The sequence below is a fragment of the Sciurus carolinensis genome, chromosome 15, assembly GCF_902686445.1.
Source record: "Sciurus carolinensis chromosome 15, mSciCar1.2, whole genome shotgun sequence".
In the NCBI taxonomy this organism is placed as follows: domain Eukaryota; kingdom Metazoa; phylum Chordata; class Mammalia; order Rodentia; family Sciuridae; genus Sciurus; species Sciurus carolinensis.
In genome coordinates, this window is record NC_062227.1 from 64,139,745 (window position 1) to 64,157,790 (window position 18,046).

An 18,046-nucleotide genomic window follows, 5' to 3' on the forward strand; every position below is an offset into this window, starting at 1 on the left:
TGATACCCTGAACTAGAGAAGAGCCCTGACCTGGGAATTGCCGATCCCCTTCACTGTTGGCCACAGTGGCAGTTAGCACATGGCACCCACAGCTTCCTTTTCACTAACTGAACTATTTAACACAAGCATGCTCTGATGGACTGTTTCTTTTTTAAATGTAGTTTCTAATATTTCACTCACACTAAGGTGATTATGCAAAACAAACATAGAAATTCTACTTAGCCTCTGTTAACTCATTTTCTAGAATGAATAAATGGAACACATATTTCTGAAAAATAATTTTCTTTGGGAAAGGAGGTAGCAGCCTCACCCCCAAACCCAGCATGCCCTGCCCCCAGTGCCAGGGAAGGTAGCTGTGTGGACACATGGCAGCAGGCGGGGACAGATGCTCTCAAAAGGAAGGCTGAGTTGGGCCTGATGGTGCACACCTACAATCCCAGCTGCTCTGGAGACTGAGGTCGAAGGATTGTAAGTTCAAGGTCAGGCTGGGCAACTTAGTGAGACTCTGCCTCAAGATAAGAAGGGTTAGGGTGTATCTCAGCGGTAGACTGCTTGCCTAGCATGCAGGAAGCCCTGGGTTCAATCCCTAGCACCACACACCCACACACACACACACACACACACACACACACACACACAGTCAGGGTTAACAGTCCTCACACATTTAACAAATACCCACAGGAAATCTCCAGCTGTTGAGAAGCTGACCAGTGATTCTCAATTCCACCCAGGACGCGTTAGGGTTTCATGTCTCTGTAAAGCTTTAGAATCTCTCACTGATGGGATTATGACGGCCAAGACTGAATGTCAGCCAACTGTTCTACAGAGCATGGAAAGGTCCAGTTTCTGATCACATGATTCTAGTTCTCCATCAGTGGTGGGTGCATCTCTAGGGTGTGAGGAGCAAGGAGCACAGGGAATGGGGTCCCAGCTGCCATTTACTGTGTGACCTTGGCAGGCTACTTCACTTCTCTGGGTCTCCACTTCCTCATGGGTAAGGCACAGATAATAATAATGCTTCTCTCATAAAGGTGTTAAGAAGATCAAATGAGCTAATAGGTAAAGTGCCCGTGACCTCTTAAGCACTTAATAAATGTATTGAAAATTGGTCAAAAACAGTATTTCACTCTCTGAAGTGGTAGCAGAAGAACCAAAACCAACTAAGAGAGAATTCAAAGTTGCCTAATTCAAAACCTTTTCCTTTCTCTGAAACAGATAATAATACCCATAGTTACTTCCATTTGTCTGGACGCCACAGCAAGTCAAGGGCCCAGGCACATGGTCTCCCTGAGGAGTAGGGAAAGGCAGGTAGCTCCACTCTGTGGGTGGGGGAAAGAGACCATTCTGCAGGGGACACTACCAGACTGCCAGCAAGTGACAGAGGCAGGGCCAGATTGCAGGGTCCCCTGCCCAAGGCCAGCTCTGAAACAGGCCCATCCAAGACACACTCACCCATCTAGCTCAGCTGTCTCCACATAGCAGAGGCTATTGGGCTCAGAGCTGGACAGCAGCAGAATGTCAGCCTGTTCAAAACAAAAGGTAGCTATCACACAGGGTCCCCAAAGCAACTGAGGGTGGGCAGGAATGGGAGAGAAGGAACTTGCTTACTTACTGGAATAAAATCATTTTTCTTCAGACGAATAACATCTCCAACTTGAATGTCTTTCCACTTGGTAATTTTGAACCTAAGTGTCATAAATAATGAGAACTGAATGGGGGTATTGCTCAGTAATAGAGTCCTTGCTTAGCATGCATGAGGTCCCAGGTTCCATTCCCAGTTTGAAGAAAAAAAAAGTTTATTTGTTTTCTAAGTTTCAGGCTAGGGACCTGTCATTCTTTCTAGATGTCAAAGATTCTGGAAACTGTGTAAATCACAGTGAAAATGTTTGCTAGACGTTTACCCTTTCAATGATGTAACCACAGGAAGTGGTCTTGAGAACTGTATTAATCTCTGCAGGAAGCAACGTGATGTGACCAATACATCAAGGTATTCTTTCCCTGCCACATGCAGGAAAGTGTCCATTGGTGGCCATGTCAATACGTGGCAGGACACACTTGGCACCCCCTTTTGGTTTTGCTCAGGTGCTGCTCTTCCTCCCTGTCCTCCCCCTTCTTGGTCACCCATCACTAGCTCAGTCCCCAGGACAGACACACATGGCCTCCCGTGGACCACCAAGAATCCTCATGGGCTTTAGGGCTAGTCTCATCTCCATTGTTTAAATTATCTCCTTAATGAGTATGCACCACTTTTATAATAAATCTAAGAAGGATATTGATTTTTTTTTTTTTTTTTTTTTTTTGGTGGTGCTGGGTATTTGAACCCAGGGCTTTGTGCTTGCAAGGCAAGCATTCTATCAACTGAGCTATATCCTCAGCCCAGGATATTGATTTTTAAAAAAAGATGACTATCTTTAGTAATAAACTCCATAGGAAATTCCTATTCAAATTTCTAACAAGTCAACATTTTTAAAAGTTCCAAACATTTTCACAGATACAAATTTATATCTAGTAGACAAGATGAACCCACTATAAATAATCATTCTAATTATTTTGGAGACAGAAATCTAATTACTATGCCTGTCCTCCCATTTGTTTATGGATAAAAAAATTCTGGTGGTTTGAAAGTCATTTTAAATACATGCTCATGCCCTAATTTTCCCAATTTTATGAGAATTTAGCACACAGTTCCCAATGGTAGGATTTTTTTTTTACTTGGCTTATCTTTTAACAAATGAAATCATTTCATGTACCATTATCTCCAAGACTGTAAGTTTAAAAATTTGCATGTGAATATCAAATTACAAATGGCACATTGGCACCTTCCTCAGCTCTTTGGGAGTACTAGAGACTGCTTGGTTGGACTCTTCTGTGTGATGTCTGGTTCCTCTTGAGGAGGTCCGTGTGCCCCGCCCCACTGATGCTCAATTCCTACTGGCTGACCCACTGCAGGGCTGCTGGGCCCACGGCCCTGCTGGAGATTTGCTCTAACTCCAAATCCACGTCAGCTCACAGCTACTCCACCTGTGCTGTTAGCCTGGCTGTAAGCTAAACAGAGTCATGTGGGTGCCTGTGTATCTCACCACTATTCACAAGATTGATTCTAACTGATTTCAAAGAGGACTTCTAGACCAGAATCTATTTATCTGCAAGGGGGGGAAAAAAAACATGTCAACATATCTAGAGCTTGTTGGTGTCTATTTTTAAATTAGACACAGAAGAAGCATGGTTACTTGGGTTATTTTCCTCAGTGTTAACACATTCAAGTTCTTGGATTGAGCCTTAGTCACCATTTTCAGCACTTGAATTTGCAATTTTGCCTTGAGGCTCTTGCTCAAAAACCATCTCAATACGGATCCCCAAGCTGGCGCTTTGGTGTCCTGGTCACAGCTGACTGCATTCATTGAGCAAATATTTATTGAGCACTTTGTGCATGTGGGAGTCAGGACAGTGTCCTGGAGGAATTTATAGTGCAAGACAAGGGGAAGACACCCACATAAGTAATTCCAATACAATTTATATCATACTGAAACACAATGCTCTGAAAGTACGGGGATGGGAGAAATCACTTCGGTAGAGGACTGGGAAAGGTGTCATGACATCCTGTATGAGCACCACTCTGAAGGGATAAGCCTGTGAGCAGGGAGGTGGAAGCAGCAGGCTTGAGACTGGAGTTGTGTAAACGCTGATGAACTGACAACATGAAGTCCAACTGGCACTCACACATAGTCCGATGTGGGCTTAGCCTCAAGACCACGAAGGAGAAGCAATGTCTTTGTAAATTAAGATGGCTTCATGGTGAAAAAGGAAAAGTACTCACAGACTTCCAGGTTCTGATAGTTATACCCAAATATGCAGACATACATTACACCCTTACAACTGAATTACAAAATGAAGATGGCAAATACCTGCCATCCTTGATGACTTCACATGTTCTATTGTTGATTTCTTTATCCATTTTATGGCGAGCCTTTAGAAGGGAGATGAGGAGAAGTTGTTTAAATCATCTCAAAACATAAAGTACTAATGCCAAAGTTAAATAAGCTCAGAGTAGGAAGTGGAAAGTTGCATGAGAAATCCTTACCACATCGTCTACCAGATCTTTGATTGCAGTGATGCCAAGCACCAGAAGTAGCGGCACAAGGGTGGTGTACCAAGCCAGGGTAGAGATTTGAGGAATTGCCTAAAAGAAACGAAAAGGCTTGCATATATGCCCACGAAGGTATAGCTAACTTAAAGGTAACTGATGGCTGTTTCTAAGCTTCTTGTTCTAATTTCCAACATCATATAAGTCTACATCTCTAGAACACACAGGAAAAGGTATTTAAGCACCCAACCTCTTTCTGGTGGTTCTCTCCAGCTTCTGGTCATCTGGAACAGAGCCTGAAGGACAATGGCTCCTGAAACTATCTCATTGTGACTTTCCCTGGACATCAAGGGAGTTTTTGACATGAAAACTATAAGCGAACTGCTCTGAAGTTCTGTGAAAATCATAATTAACTGAAGGGTCATGCTTAAGTTTTAGGGAAGGCATGGAGGCTGTTTAGAGCAGGTTGCTCAGGCAGTGATTTCTTCGGGCCTCATGATGCAGGCAAAGGTGGCAGCAGGTAGTGGCTTCCTCTGAAAGCTGGTGATCAGGAGGAGCACCTCTGGGGGCACTTAAGGAAGTGCTTCCTTCAAGATCATTGCTATTGGTCAAGCCACGAAAGGGGCTGGCCTAGCAGGAAGCTCCATCTGCATCAAGACAGCCCCCAGCTTGACTGGAAGTTTGGAAAGTAAGTTTGAAAAGATTTTTTGTAACCATTCTGTTGATCATTGGGCCACATCATATTCTTTGAAATTAAAGTCTCAGGTCCAGTCCTGCATAGCCGGCTCTATGCATACAGGCTTTGGGTCTCTGAGCAAATTACTTTGCCTCTCTGGGCCTCAGTTCTTCTCTGCAAAATGGAGTTACATTACCTCATCGAATACATGAATCCAGGGAAGAAACAAAGAAAAGAAGGGCGAGGAAAGCACTAAGATTGTTGCTATTACCCTGATGGGATGGCTGCACCTTAAGAGAAGGAAATGGGGGTGCAGCTTAAAGAGAGGAAGGTCATTTACACAGCACTGTAACTATGTGACTCTCTTCCCCTTTTAAAGAAGTAAAGGAAAAGTAGCCCACTGACCACACAGTAGCACCTTGTAACCTGTCCACCTGTACATACACCTATCTGAACATGCCCCAACAGCAGGACCATCCTTGTGACAAGTCACAGGGGTTTGTGTTCTGCCAAATTGTTGAGTGTCCACTTCTCCTGAGTGTCTTTTCCCCCCTTTCTCTCCTCTCCACTCCATCCCCCCAGACACACATGCTACCAATATATAAAATTTTAATACTGGAATCCCAGCAAGAGGGCTGTTTGCCAAATTCAACCCTTGATGGAAAGACTCTGATGAATCCCAGGGGACACATGGTCTTTGTAACCTGTATGTCAAGTGCTGACGGTTGTCTCGTTCCCTCAATTATAGCAGCAGTTTCTACACAGGTAAAAGTTTTGCTTTCCAGACAAGTGAATCTTCTGCCACAATTAAAAACATAATCAGAAAGAAGTCTTTTTCTCATGTAAAAACCAGTTTGCAAAAATACAAGCTTGGAGCTGTGCACGGTGGTGCACACCTGTAATCCCAGCAACTCAGAAAGCAGAGGCAGGAAGATCTCAAGTTCAAGACCAGTTCTTGTCTCAAACCAAAAAATAAAAAGGGCTGGGATATAGTTCAGTCATAGAGTACTCCTGGGTTCATTTCCCCAATACTTTCAAAAGAAATAAACAATAACATAAATGTATGACTGAAATATTAATGAAAATCAATAATATTCTTAGGGAAATTATGTAAATAAATACGAAAATAGAGGACAAGCACAAAAATAGATTTCATTACAAACAATTCTACAAAGTTAAGATTTTAGTATTATTCATTTTGGGGATATCAGTTTCAACACGTACATTAGCACTTAGAAAAAAAAAAACTTAGAAAAAAATAGAACTAGAATTGATTTCCATGTGTTCAAACACCGAGTGAACTGTGTCTGTGGGTCAGGCACTGCTTCCTTATGTAGAAAGCTCTGCTGTTAATACAGAACAGCTTCAAAATTATGCACATTATGTGACCAAAACTTAATGTTAGGAAGTTATCATAATTCACAACAGATTTAAGATACCAAAGGGCATTACCTGCAAGATAAGAAGGATCAGGAAATAGAAATTGGCTGCTCTCTTAAACTGCTCAAACAAATTCATTGGTAGAAAGGTGAGAACGTTGTACTTGTATGTTTTAATTGCATTACTCTGTTGGAAAAAATAAGGAAGTCATTTTAGTGGTGCCATATATCATGTCTACATACCTGTAAAAATCACTATATCCACAGCCTATAGTGACCCAGGGTCATTAGTCAGAAAGATACTGAGATTTCCTGTAAGCCTTTAATTCTAGCCAGGCCTCAGAATCTTGGAGTCTTATGTCAGAGGAGTAACAAGATAGTGGTGAGACTGGCCTCATGGATCCTGCCCTCAGATGCCTTGACCCATAAGAACCTCTTAGAAAATGGGGCACAGGGAGATATCAACACAAGCAGACCAGAAACACAAATGCATTCACCAATGGGGGATGAAGTCAACTGTGGAAGAAAGAATAAAAGGGACTCCTCTGGATTGAGCCGTGTCCCCCAAAAGACATGTTCAAATCCTAGTCCCCAAAGGTGTAAATGTGGTCTTATTTGGAAATGGGGTCTTTGCAGATTCAATCCATATGAAGTCATAGTGGATTAGTCTGAACCCTAAGCTGGAGACTGGTGTCCTCATAAGAAGGGGAAAATTTGGACACAGACACACAGGGAGAATGCCACCTGAAGACAGAGGCAGGAATCAGAGGGAGGTACCTATCAACCAGGTAATACCAGGGACTGTGGCAAACACCCAAAGCTGGGAGAGGCCCCAAACGGACTCTTTCTCAGATTCTCCAAAAGGAATCAACCCTGCCAACATCTTGATTCTGGACTCCTGGCTCCCTGAATTGTGAGAGAATAAGTTTCTGTTGTTCTTAGTCACCCACTTGCGGTTTGTTAGGGTGGCCCTCAAGCCCACACCCAACAGGTATTCTATTACAAAGATAATCAGCGTTAGTTTAGGTGGGGAAAAAAAAATCTTTAAAGTCTCTAAATCCATCCTAGGCAAAGGAGGAAGAAAAATCATTAAGATTTGTTTAGAATTCATTACTTTCCAACATAAGGCTTTAGTGACATTATTTTATACTCTTTCATAAAACATTTCTAAGAAAGCTTAGTACACACCTAGGGAAAGTTTCAGTTCAATGACGGTGACTTGTTTTGTTTCAAGTCATCTCTACCTATGGTCAGGGCAGTTAAATGTCAATAAAAATGGATATTATAGAACTAAGGAGGATTATCAACAGACCCAAGCTAGTGGTTACCTGGAAGGCAGGTGCAGTTAGGCTGGCAAGCATGACGGTAACTAGAGAAAATGGTTTTGATACAGATAACTTAGGAATCAACTCACCGCGTATTTGCTCTCCTTAATACAAAAGAACTTTGTGTTCATAAAATGAGGTTGTTCATGGTACTTTCGATCATTTGCTTTAACTTGCCACGTGCAATCTTTAAAAGAGAAAGAGAAAAGGTATGTAAATAGAAAAAACAGGATCATTGCAGAGGGAATCAAATTACAGTGAGGTCATTGGAGTGGATCCTAATCCATTATGACTCATGTCCTGGTAAGAAGGGGAAATTTGGATGCAGATGGAGAGGGACAATGATATGAAGTCACTTGGAGAAGATGACCATCTGTTAGCCAAGAGAGGACTGAAATGGATCCTGACTCACAGTCCTTGGAAGGAATCAAATCTGCTGGTACCTTGATCTTGGACTTCCAGCCTCCAGCACTGTGAGAAAATAAATCTCTGTTGTTTAAGACACCCAGTTTATGGCTGGTGGGTTGCGACTTCACCAATTGTTCACAGAACATTAGAATTTGAAAATAATAATCCTCATCTAAACATGGTCCAAATGAAAATACCAGAGCCCCAGAAAGTCGCAGCTCAATTGAATTATTTTTTTCTATCTCACTGACTTGGTTTGTAAAATTTATATTGCAGTAAATATTTAATGAATGAATAAATCAAAGAAAAAGGATATCACCATCTAACTCAACACTTCTTAGTCCTAAGGTCACTGGTCAGTGTTATGCACTGCCTCACCCTGATGACTAATGTGTGTCAAGTTCAATGTCTTTTCAAGTTCACTTCATGCACTTAACACCACAACACACTACTGAGTGGACCCAGTCCATTCCATTGCCGTGTCTAAACTCCAGGGAACTTAGGAAATCCACAGCTTCTCTGCTGTGAGGGAGAACATTTCTCACCCATCAGAAGTCCCACAAAATGTTTCTTCCCACCTCTCTCCACCACACTACTTTACTAGCCTGATTCTCCCTGGGTGGTTTGCCCCACAGTCATTGGAAGATGTGTGCTCCTAGTTTAATAGAATAGTCCCCAACTCTGCCCAAGCCTCTCATGTGCACCTCCCTGCTCACTGACTCCATCTCCCTCCTTGCCATCCTGCAGCCAAGACACCCCTCACTCTGTGCTTATCATCCAGCCTAGAGGCTCCTGTGCCAGCTCCACCCTGAGCTCCTCCCTAGAGCTCTGTGGTCACTGGACTCTTAGCATCTTTGCCTCAAACCCAGGCAAGTCCACAAGTGTCCCCAGCTGGGAGGATCTGGATTCTGCTACAGCCTTCCACCAGTGGCTTCATATGTCCCCCTGTCACCAGGAATATCTTTCCATGTGCCTGCAGGGGGACTGAGCTACTGCGGAAAGCTGACCAGCAGCAAACTTCACCAGTAGCACTGTTTCTCATGGTTATGGTCAAAGATCTTTACAACTTCATGAGAGGGAGCCTGGTTCACTCTGAGGTTGTTGCAGACTTGTGACTACCCCGCTGGTGGCTGGGCATGCCCAGCATGCTCTTCATAGGGCAACAGTATGACATCCAGTGGTGCACCCAAGGCCCAGGTCTCCTTGTGAACCCAATTGGGCACACAGATCATTTCTGCTTTTTCGTCAATCTGGAAAAGTAGTTCAAATATTGTGGTTGTGTGACTGTAGCATCCTCCCCTTGGACAGGTGTCCCCTCTGAACATAGTGAACAAGACATGCACTGCTCACTCACAGCTGTCCTTTGACAGCTCTGCCTCTGCCCTTGGTTCTTGACAATCACAGTCCCAGCTAGAGGGAGTGACTACAACTGCCCATCTCATTCTGGGACAGGTGCCTTGACCAAAATCCCACCACACAGCAGCCTCTATCCTTTATGGCCCTCTGTGGTCTGTTCTTTACCCCAACACACACATCTTCATCTTCAACTGTCCCTCCACAGCCTCCCAGGGGCGAGGGTGACTCTGATCATGGGGATGAGGCACATGTGCACTTTAAGTGAACACATTCTTATGAAGACGGATGGAAATCAGGCCCCTCCCCACACTTGCTCTCCATCCCAGCCATGTCATCAGAAGGACAGCGATCACCACTAGGGCTCCACATGGAGGTCATGGGTGCCATGTCTTCCTTTCCTTCCTAGAGCGGTTCTTGGGGGAGACTGGAACATGTCAAGCTTATTCTGATAGCCATCTATTTTAGACAGAGTAGCACCCCAAATACCTTTTGTATGATTAGGAAAAGCAAAATTCACAAGCACTAAGGTGCAGTTTATCTCTGACTTGTTTCCTTCCTACCACAATGGGTGACCTCTTGGTGGAGTCTCACACCTTATAGAAATTTAGGGTAAAGAGACTTTCCAACAGAGACAACAGCCTGGCAGTCAGACACAAAGCATTGAGGAAAGGAATTTCCACACCTCTGTTTTGTCTTTGCCTATTTTCCTTGACTTCTATCCATGATCCATTTTAGCTCTACAGCTATTATGTTCGCTGCTTACTACGTGCCAGGCACCATGCCAAGTAGTTAGCATCCCAGTCTTATAGCTGAGGAAACTGAGGCACAGCAGGATCCACAAATTGACCAGTGGTGAAAGAATTGGAATTCAGAGTCTGGCAATCTGAGCCTCCAGAGGCAGCCTCCCTGCTCCCCTTGCTGTGGCAGTTAGGCCTTTTGTGACTCAAGCTCCAAATCACAGTGAGAACTGCTTTGCAGCAAGCACTGACTTGGAAGGGTAGCTTAGGACAGGCTTAACCTCCCTACTGCTGCCCCTGTGTGATTTATGCTCAGGGAGGGACAAGCACACCACTACTACGAAGGCTGAGACAAGGGTGCCATCAGGTAGGAAGAAAACCCCAAGTAGAATCTCTCAGCATTGGTCTCCTCATGAAGTGCTTGCATGTGAACGTCCCTTGATTGACACATGTGGGTGAACCAGGTTTTGATAAATACGCCAGTATGGCACAACCATTTTTGGAGATGGGAATATATTAAAGAGCATTTACAACTAAGGAATTATAAAATGATCAATCTTGTGACTATTATAAAACTAAAGACTCATACTTTTGAAAATATTTCATTTCAACTTTTTAAATGACTAATTTTTTCCGACTCCTACTCCCTAAGAAATAGAGATAATACTGCAAGAGGTTCAAGTGTGGACTGCTAAAGAATGCAAATAATTAATGATTACTTTTTTTAAACCACATACTGTTACTGAATGCTTTTCTCGCATCATTTCGGTTGCCACTCATTGGGTATTCATAAGTGTTGTGTTGTGACAAATAGAAATGTTCCTGGCCTCTTTCTAGCTCAAGTGCAATTTTATCAAAAGGGAAAATGGAAATGGAACCGCAAGCCAACTCATGAGCACTGTAATAATGTCTGCAATCAGAACATTTCTTTCCCACTCAAAGAAGAGCTCTAAAGGAAAGCAAGTTAAAAAAGACATTTCTCAGGGTAATCTTGAATCCATTCTACTTCATGGCAATCTATAAATGCATGTTCTCTTAATAGTTTACTTGAGCTAGCAGATGACTTGGTGACATATCCTGGCTACTGGTGTTCTAGAATACCTCTAAAACACCAGGATGTCATATTAAATGTCAGGAAGGCTGAGCAGAAAAGCAAATGAGATTCTTGGACAAGAGAGTGACAAGGGTCTGAAATCAATCCTAAATACTCAGGACAAAAGAATAGACACCCTTCTAATGAGTTGGATGTAACCAGCTTCTCCAGCCTCCCTGTGGTTCCCCTGTGGCTCTTTAAATCCACTTGGTAATTAAGCTCCCACTTGCTTGTTGTTGTATCTGGTCCCTGCACTACACCCTCACCCCAGCCCACTTTGGTTTGGATGCCTCAGAGGAACCGGTTTCTGACCTCAAGTAGGAGCATCTCCAGGTTACCAAGAATGGCCTTGGCTTCTTAATTTGACATGTTTGATAACACTTCGGGGAACCCAGAGAAAATCACCAGTGTGTCTTCATATCTGAGATTTAACCACAAGAGGCTTTCTACTTAATTTCAGAAATCTGATTGTAGTCAAGTAATCGATAACCCTACTTCTGGTTAAGGTTCTGTGTTTGCCCAAATTAAGACAAATCAATGGGCAAACAAAGTGATGTCTTCTTCAGATTCTTCCCTGGGATTTGAGCTAATTGTTTGAGTAATATTTCAATCAGAGATCTTACAAAATGTGAAAGTGGTGTTCTGTGGTCAAAAATGCATTTGCAAAATCCTGCATCCTTCTCTTGGACACAAAATGGATGTGCTGGTGTATTAAAGGCTCTAAGAAGCCCTGAAATACAGAAATTTATTTATTTAATTCAGCTTTTTCAAAATTAATGTGACCACGGGCATCTTTTTTAGATCATCACTGAACACTTACTAATATTGTTTGAGAAATGCTGCAGTAATATGTGCATCTTTAGGAAGGTTAAGTGCTTGGAGGTATTTACCTTTCTGATCAAATATTTATTAAGTACCCACTTAGAACTTTACTGGAAACTTGGACCATGGGCTAATTTATAGAAAAAGAAGATATCTTGTTCCATTTTCTAGAATGGAAATATAGACAAACAGAAGAAAAATAGTAAGTTTACCAGCAAAAAAATAAAATGCACTTTCACCATATGGTCCTTTAGTTAAAAGCCACAATGACAACTTTCCAGGGTTGTGCCAACAAAACCATCAAGTCACATGTCCAGAGATGCATTTAACGTGAGCCACATGTGACCCCAAAACACCCTCAGTCGGCAAATGCTTGTGTCATTGATGTATCTAAACACTGCTACGTGATGTCTAGAGTGTTTCATAGTCACCGAGTTCTTTGACCAATACCATCTGGCAAGGAAGTATGTTGGCACACCCCCATCCTCTTTGCTGGCTTTGAATTCTTCCTTTACAGATCCACCAAGAACCAAAAGCCTCCACTGATGGGTACCAACCACAGCAAACTGGGAGAGGAGACAGGCCAAAAGCTTAACATCAGAAGAGCAAAAAGAAAACAAACCTGAGTGAGACAGGATACAGAAGAGAGATAGTCCATACAAAGGGACATTGAAATGGACCTTCAACGTGTGATAAGATATTCAGGACCATCAAAGAGAAATGTGATTGTTCATGATAGTATCGATTTTTACCTAATCAAGAAAAAATATTGGCAAAGAATAAAGAATGTGATGATACCCTGGGTTTAAAAAATGAGGGGAGAATTCAGATCCTGTAGGTAGCCTCCATGGAGGGTCATTAAGCCATCACTCTAAATGTAACACACTTTCTGAACAATCCCACTAGTAGGAATTATTTTCCATGTGTATACCACCCATGGTATATACCGCCCTGCTTATCAGAAAGATTAGAAACAAACTAAATGCCTACCAGAGCAGTTGCTTAAACAAACGGGTGACTTTATATGGACAATAGGAAAGTTCTCCATATTACACAGTTAAGTGGCAGAAGCAGAAGGGTGTCGACCATCCTGTGGTTTCAGCTGCGTGACGTACTGAATCAAGGCAGAGCATGAATGCATACGTGCACATACACATGCTTGTGTGCTGATGCCATGTGAATCTCTGGGCACACTGGGGCACAGGTTTATAAGTATTTGCATATATCTGTACTACCATAGATCTCTGGAAGCACCTAGGAGAAACTCGTGAGAGCAATTTCTTTCTGGGAAAGGCAAATGCAGAGCTGAGGGACAGAAGGGGCAGGGATGGTACTTCATTCTCACCCTGTACGCTTTTAAAATCGGAAGCATTTGCATGTATTACTTTTTTTAAAAAATATGTTTACAATTCCATTCCTCCTATCAGTTTCTATATAAATATAACTTACATAGAAATTCATAAGTTGTTTGATGTTCCTATTGTTATAAATATTATTGTATTACATATATATTTTTTCTGCCATTATATATATATATATTACATATTGTATTGCATATATTATATTTTCTGCCTGTGTGTGTATATATAAATACAGGCAAGGGGATGATGGAATGATGGGTGGGACTGAATCAAGAGGAGTGGGGAATACTGGAAAAGATGGAAGTCTATGCAGGCTTGGAAGCAAACCATACTTCTATCCAACTAAATGGGTAAATCTTTAAAAACACCTTTGAATGGGAGGGAATCCATACTGCATGGCTCCATGTATAATCAAACCTCAAACACATGCAAAACTAAACTAGTAACATATATTAGGTGGAAAAGGAGTTCTTGCTATAAAAATGAGTATGGACTTTACCTCCGCAGAGGTGGGAAGGAGGGAAAGAGGTGGCGATGACTGGGGGGATGATTGGATCACTGGCCACGTGCCCATGCTTGACGTGGGGGTTAGTGCCGCTTGTGTTCACTTAAGAACTATCTGATCAGTTATGTGCTTGTGTTCTATGTACTTTTCAAAATCATAAAGTATTTTGAAAGAAAGAAAAGAGTAGGCAAGGATAAGCCATAGGAGAGGTGGAGAAAGAATGGGTGCTGATGACAGCAAGAATTGAGAAAGTTGAACTTGAACTTATTGTCAATCAAATGAAGGAGAGAGTGATGAGCTGACAGGTCAGCAAGCCAGCTCTCCTGAGGGGCTCTGGATGGATGCGGCCTGGAAGGGGGCGGTCAAGTGAGCTGCTATTAAGAAGTGTGCCCTGTCCTCTCTTACCCTTAGTGTCCAGCCTTTCTCAGGCACTGATACATTTTGGTCCCTGGGTCCTAAATCTGTTAGTCCTTCCACTATGACTTAGGCCCAGAACAGAAAGTAGCCATCAAATCATAGAATTGCCCTGCCTAGGAGAGAGGATGCAGCTCATCTTTCCCCCTTCATGGGTTCTAGTTCCCTAGATGAGGCTCAACCTGTACCCACATTGTCTCTGAAATCTGTGGATGGAGAAAGGGCAGGTCAGATGCAGTAGGCATCACCTGGAAAAGCGGGTTTCACAATGGGGGTTCCAGACCAGCAGCAGCACCGGGGAACCTGTTAGAAATGCCAGTAGTTGTCAGGCCTCCCTCCAGAATGATGGCATTGGAAACGGTGGGACGGAGCCCAGCAGTGTCTCACAAGCCCCCCACGTAAATTCTTACACACAGTGAAGTTTGAGAAGCACTGATGTGGAATAAGAGAGATGCGAAACCCATTTCAAAGAGAAACCACCTGTTGAGCAAGCCTAATCCCAACTCCCAAGGCCCCTGTTGTCTAACCAGAGTTGGGGCACAGAGGGAGACCTACGCAGAATTCTGAAAGTGTCCTATGGTAATGATAACACTTAGCGGATGGGAATGCTAATCCACCAGGGGTGGCGCTGTCAGGGGACGCTTTTTGGAAGAGCTGCCCTTGCGTTGAGTCTTAGGAACTACCTCAGAATTATGCTAATAAAGGAAGAGAAGAGACAGGGAGGGCTTCCAGGCAAAAGGGACATTATCAGTAAGAGCAGAGAGAGGACACTGGGTGAACTAGCTGCCTGACCTGGGATTGGTTAGAAAGCCCAGCCTTCCAGCATGGGCATCTATACTTTCACAAGAAACCCAGATGGTTCCATGTCCCAGGACTCTGGGAAGCCCTGCTCCAGACCCTATTAGAATCTCCAAGAGGGGTTCTTACCACATCCCAATGCCTGGGCTCCATCCCAGGGGCTCCACTTAAGCTGGGGACCCAGGAAAGATCCAGGTGATGTAGTTTACAGGCGAGGCTTAGCTGCACTGTCTGAGAACAATAAACTATTTTCTCACTGAGGCAATAAACAGGCCCCCGGCCTCCATCAGGTTTGAGCAAGGGAGGTCTCCTCAGGTTTTGACTGTCTTTTAAAATCGGCCTCACCCCCTCATTGAGAATGTGCCTACAGATCCCCTGGGGACCTTGTGACCAGGAGCAGCCAGAGGCTCTGCAGTTCTAATTAGCTCACAGGTGGTGCTGGCAGGTGGACTCGCCTTGAGCCACAGGCCTGCCAGGGGATGGGCTGTTTTGCTGATGCAGGCAGAACCTGGCTGAAGTCATTTGAAATTATGGCTTCTCCACGGGCCTCACCCAGACCTACTGTCCCAGTGTTCCTACAGGCTGGGTCAGGCACCTGGGGAGTTGTCAAAGCTCCATACACAGGCAGCACTGAGAACCCTGTCAGTGTGAGGTCCAGTGCCTTTCTGAGGTGACATCTATCATTCTAATATACTTCTAACACCAGTGGCGTTAGGTATCCATGAGCAAGAGCTTCTCAAAGTTTGGTCATAAAATACATTAGTCAAAAACAAGTTCTATAAAACAAGGCACCCAGCCTCGGCCCCCCACCCTTCCATTACTAATCTCTCAGTGAAGGAAACTCTGCACCCCTCCCCACACACACTTATTTTATAAGCCACCAGTCACTCTGCTGTTATTCTATGCCCCAAAGTTGGAAGTAGATAACTCGGCTATCCACTAAGGAGCCTGAGCTGCAAATTAGTCCTCAGGGCTCCTTTTCCTTCAACCCTGAATGTCGGATCCTTATCATGACTAGTTCCTTTCTTTCCACTCTGCACATCTTGTTTAGGGTCTCACCAGTTTTCACTTGGATTATCGTCCACCTCCTTCTCTCCACTGCTGCTAAACGGGGCTCTCTAACATATCTTCACGCTCCCCCTCCAATTTCTGTTTTGTGCTCTGTATGGGACGGACATGGCCCAGATCAGCCTGAAGCCAACACTCCAAATGGGGGAGAGCACCACCCTTGAGGACTTCCTAAATGCCATCAGGAGTCTGCATGGAAGTATAGGGGCTTGAGACCCTGCACCTAGAGGACCTGGGCTGGCCCGGGATTGGGGGTCAAAGAACTTCCCTCTAAGGAGCTGACACCCAAGATGAGGCCTGGAGGGTGAGAAGGAGCCAGTGGCAGGCAGGGGCTGCTCTAGGCAGGCTCCCGTGACCCAGGGGCTGAGGGCAGGACACGGGCTCCCGTGAATCAGGCCGCAAGCTGTGGGCAGTCAGGAGGGAAGGCAGAGCCAAACCACACTGGCTGAGGGCCAGGCAGGGAGCCGGAACGGGATCCCAGAGCAATGGAATCTTTTTCTAGGATGAGGACTGGTGGAGAGGAGCAGTCCCGGCCCAGAGGCCACTGGAGAAGGTGGCTACTGCTCTGCTCAATCACATCAATTTCAGCCCCAAATTCTCGCCAATGACTTCAAGATGGTGTGCAAGCTCGTAAGCAGCACCTCCTTCCCCCATCAGAGCCCTATGAATGCCAGGCAGTTCCTGAGCCCCTGCCCTCGGAGCCTTTCTTCATGCTTCAGAAGTGCAGCGGCCTCAGCAGGGAGGCCTCTGGCTCAATCGCCTCTCACTCGCTCTTGCTCAGGACTGAGCTCAGGTAAGCCCACTGGTTCCCTGCTCATTCATGAACCCCTCTAGAGCAAGCAGGTAGGGGCCTGGGGCTCCGAAACTAGCTCAGAGTAAGACAGGCTGCATCTCAGGCCCTCACAGCACTTGCGGATTCGCTGATGATCTACAATGAGCCACCCAGGTTGTAAACTATGCGGTGACAGGAGCTGGAGAGGAGGGAGACTGGGCACACTCCTGTGGCATCCTCATTGCCTGGGCCTGATGTCAGTGCCTCTGTGTGCCACCTGCATGCCACCTTCCCTCCCGCCACGGAGCCTCTGGATGTCAGCCCCACAGGTCTCTCCCTTCCCCTAAGGAATCCCCCTCACCCTTCACATCAGCTCGCTGTTGTGGGTCCATCAAGTCACTGTATGAACGAGGCTTTCTGGTTTCATGGCCTTGGCTTTGGCCCTGGTGTTCTGCATAAGCACGGGTGGCTTTTCCCAGGGAAGACGGAATGGAAGGGAAAAGATCATGATGGCACAGGCAGGAATGTCACCAAATCGGCAAAAGTTCCTCGATATGTGGACAAATTGATTACTGGGAGAACTGTTACTGATCCAGACATCTGTCCATGCATTGCTCTTGGATTTGGGGAGGGAATCATCTAAATAAGGACTCTGCAGCTTCATCTAGGTCAGGGGCTGGGGCAGGAGAATCCACATACCCCAAAGTGAAGAGGAGATGATTGGTGGAGAGATGACACTTTGGATTTGAAGTGAACAATATTAAGGGAGTACTGCAGGGTGGGAGGTAACAATAGTTGATATTTATTTAGCATTTACTGCATGCCCAAAGCAGTTCTCAGTCCTTCATATTTATTTTCCAATTTTATCCTCACAATTACCCTATAAAGTAGGCCCTGGTATGAAGCCCATTTTTCAGATGGGGACATTGAGGCACACAGAGAGAAAGTCCCTTCCTCAAGGTCACATAGCTAGAATGAAGTGAAGGCAGGACTCAAGCCCACATGGTCTAAACCTGGCTCTTTCTTCTTAATCACCATGCATATGGCCTCTCAGAGTGACACATGGGTAACAGGTCCAAGATGAGGGTGAGCTGGTCATGGGTGAGTCAGAACAGGAACCTGCAAATGGTGGGAGGAGGAGAGACAGGAGGGGGACGTGGAGGGCTTTCTGAGGGAGGCTCTGCTGGGAAGCTCAGATGCTTCAGAGGAAACAGTGGTAGGAGGGTGAGGGCTGATAGTCAGTGGGCT

The 18,046-nt window shown here is 44.6% G+C and overlaps 1 protein-coding gene across 1 annotated transcript in view; it reads right to left on the reverse strand.

Annotated features, from left to right (window-relative positions):
* Atp8b1 (ATPase phospholipid transporting 8B1) overlaps window positions 1–18,046 on the reverse strand; it is a 119,443-nt gene that overhangs the window by 36,103 nt on the left and 65,294 nt on the right. Inside the window, exons 3-8 of the mRNA XM_047526511.1 lie at window positions 7,554–7,651; window positions 6,213–6,326; window positions 4,082–4,180; window positions 3,906–3,967; window positions 1,613–1,685; window positions 1,453–1,523 (exon numbers count right to left, since the gene is read on the reverse strand). Of these exons, the coding sequence (XP_047382467.1) occupies window positions 1,453–1,523; window positions 1,613–1,685; window positions 3,906–3,967; window positions 4,082–4,180; window positions 6,213–6,326; window positions 7,554–7,651 (517 nt within the window). The remainder of the gene's footprint in view (window positions 1–1,452; window positions 1,524–1,612; window positions 1,686–3,905; window positions 3,968–4,081; window positions 4,181–6,212; window positions 6,327–7,553; window positions 7,652–18,046) is intronic.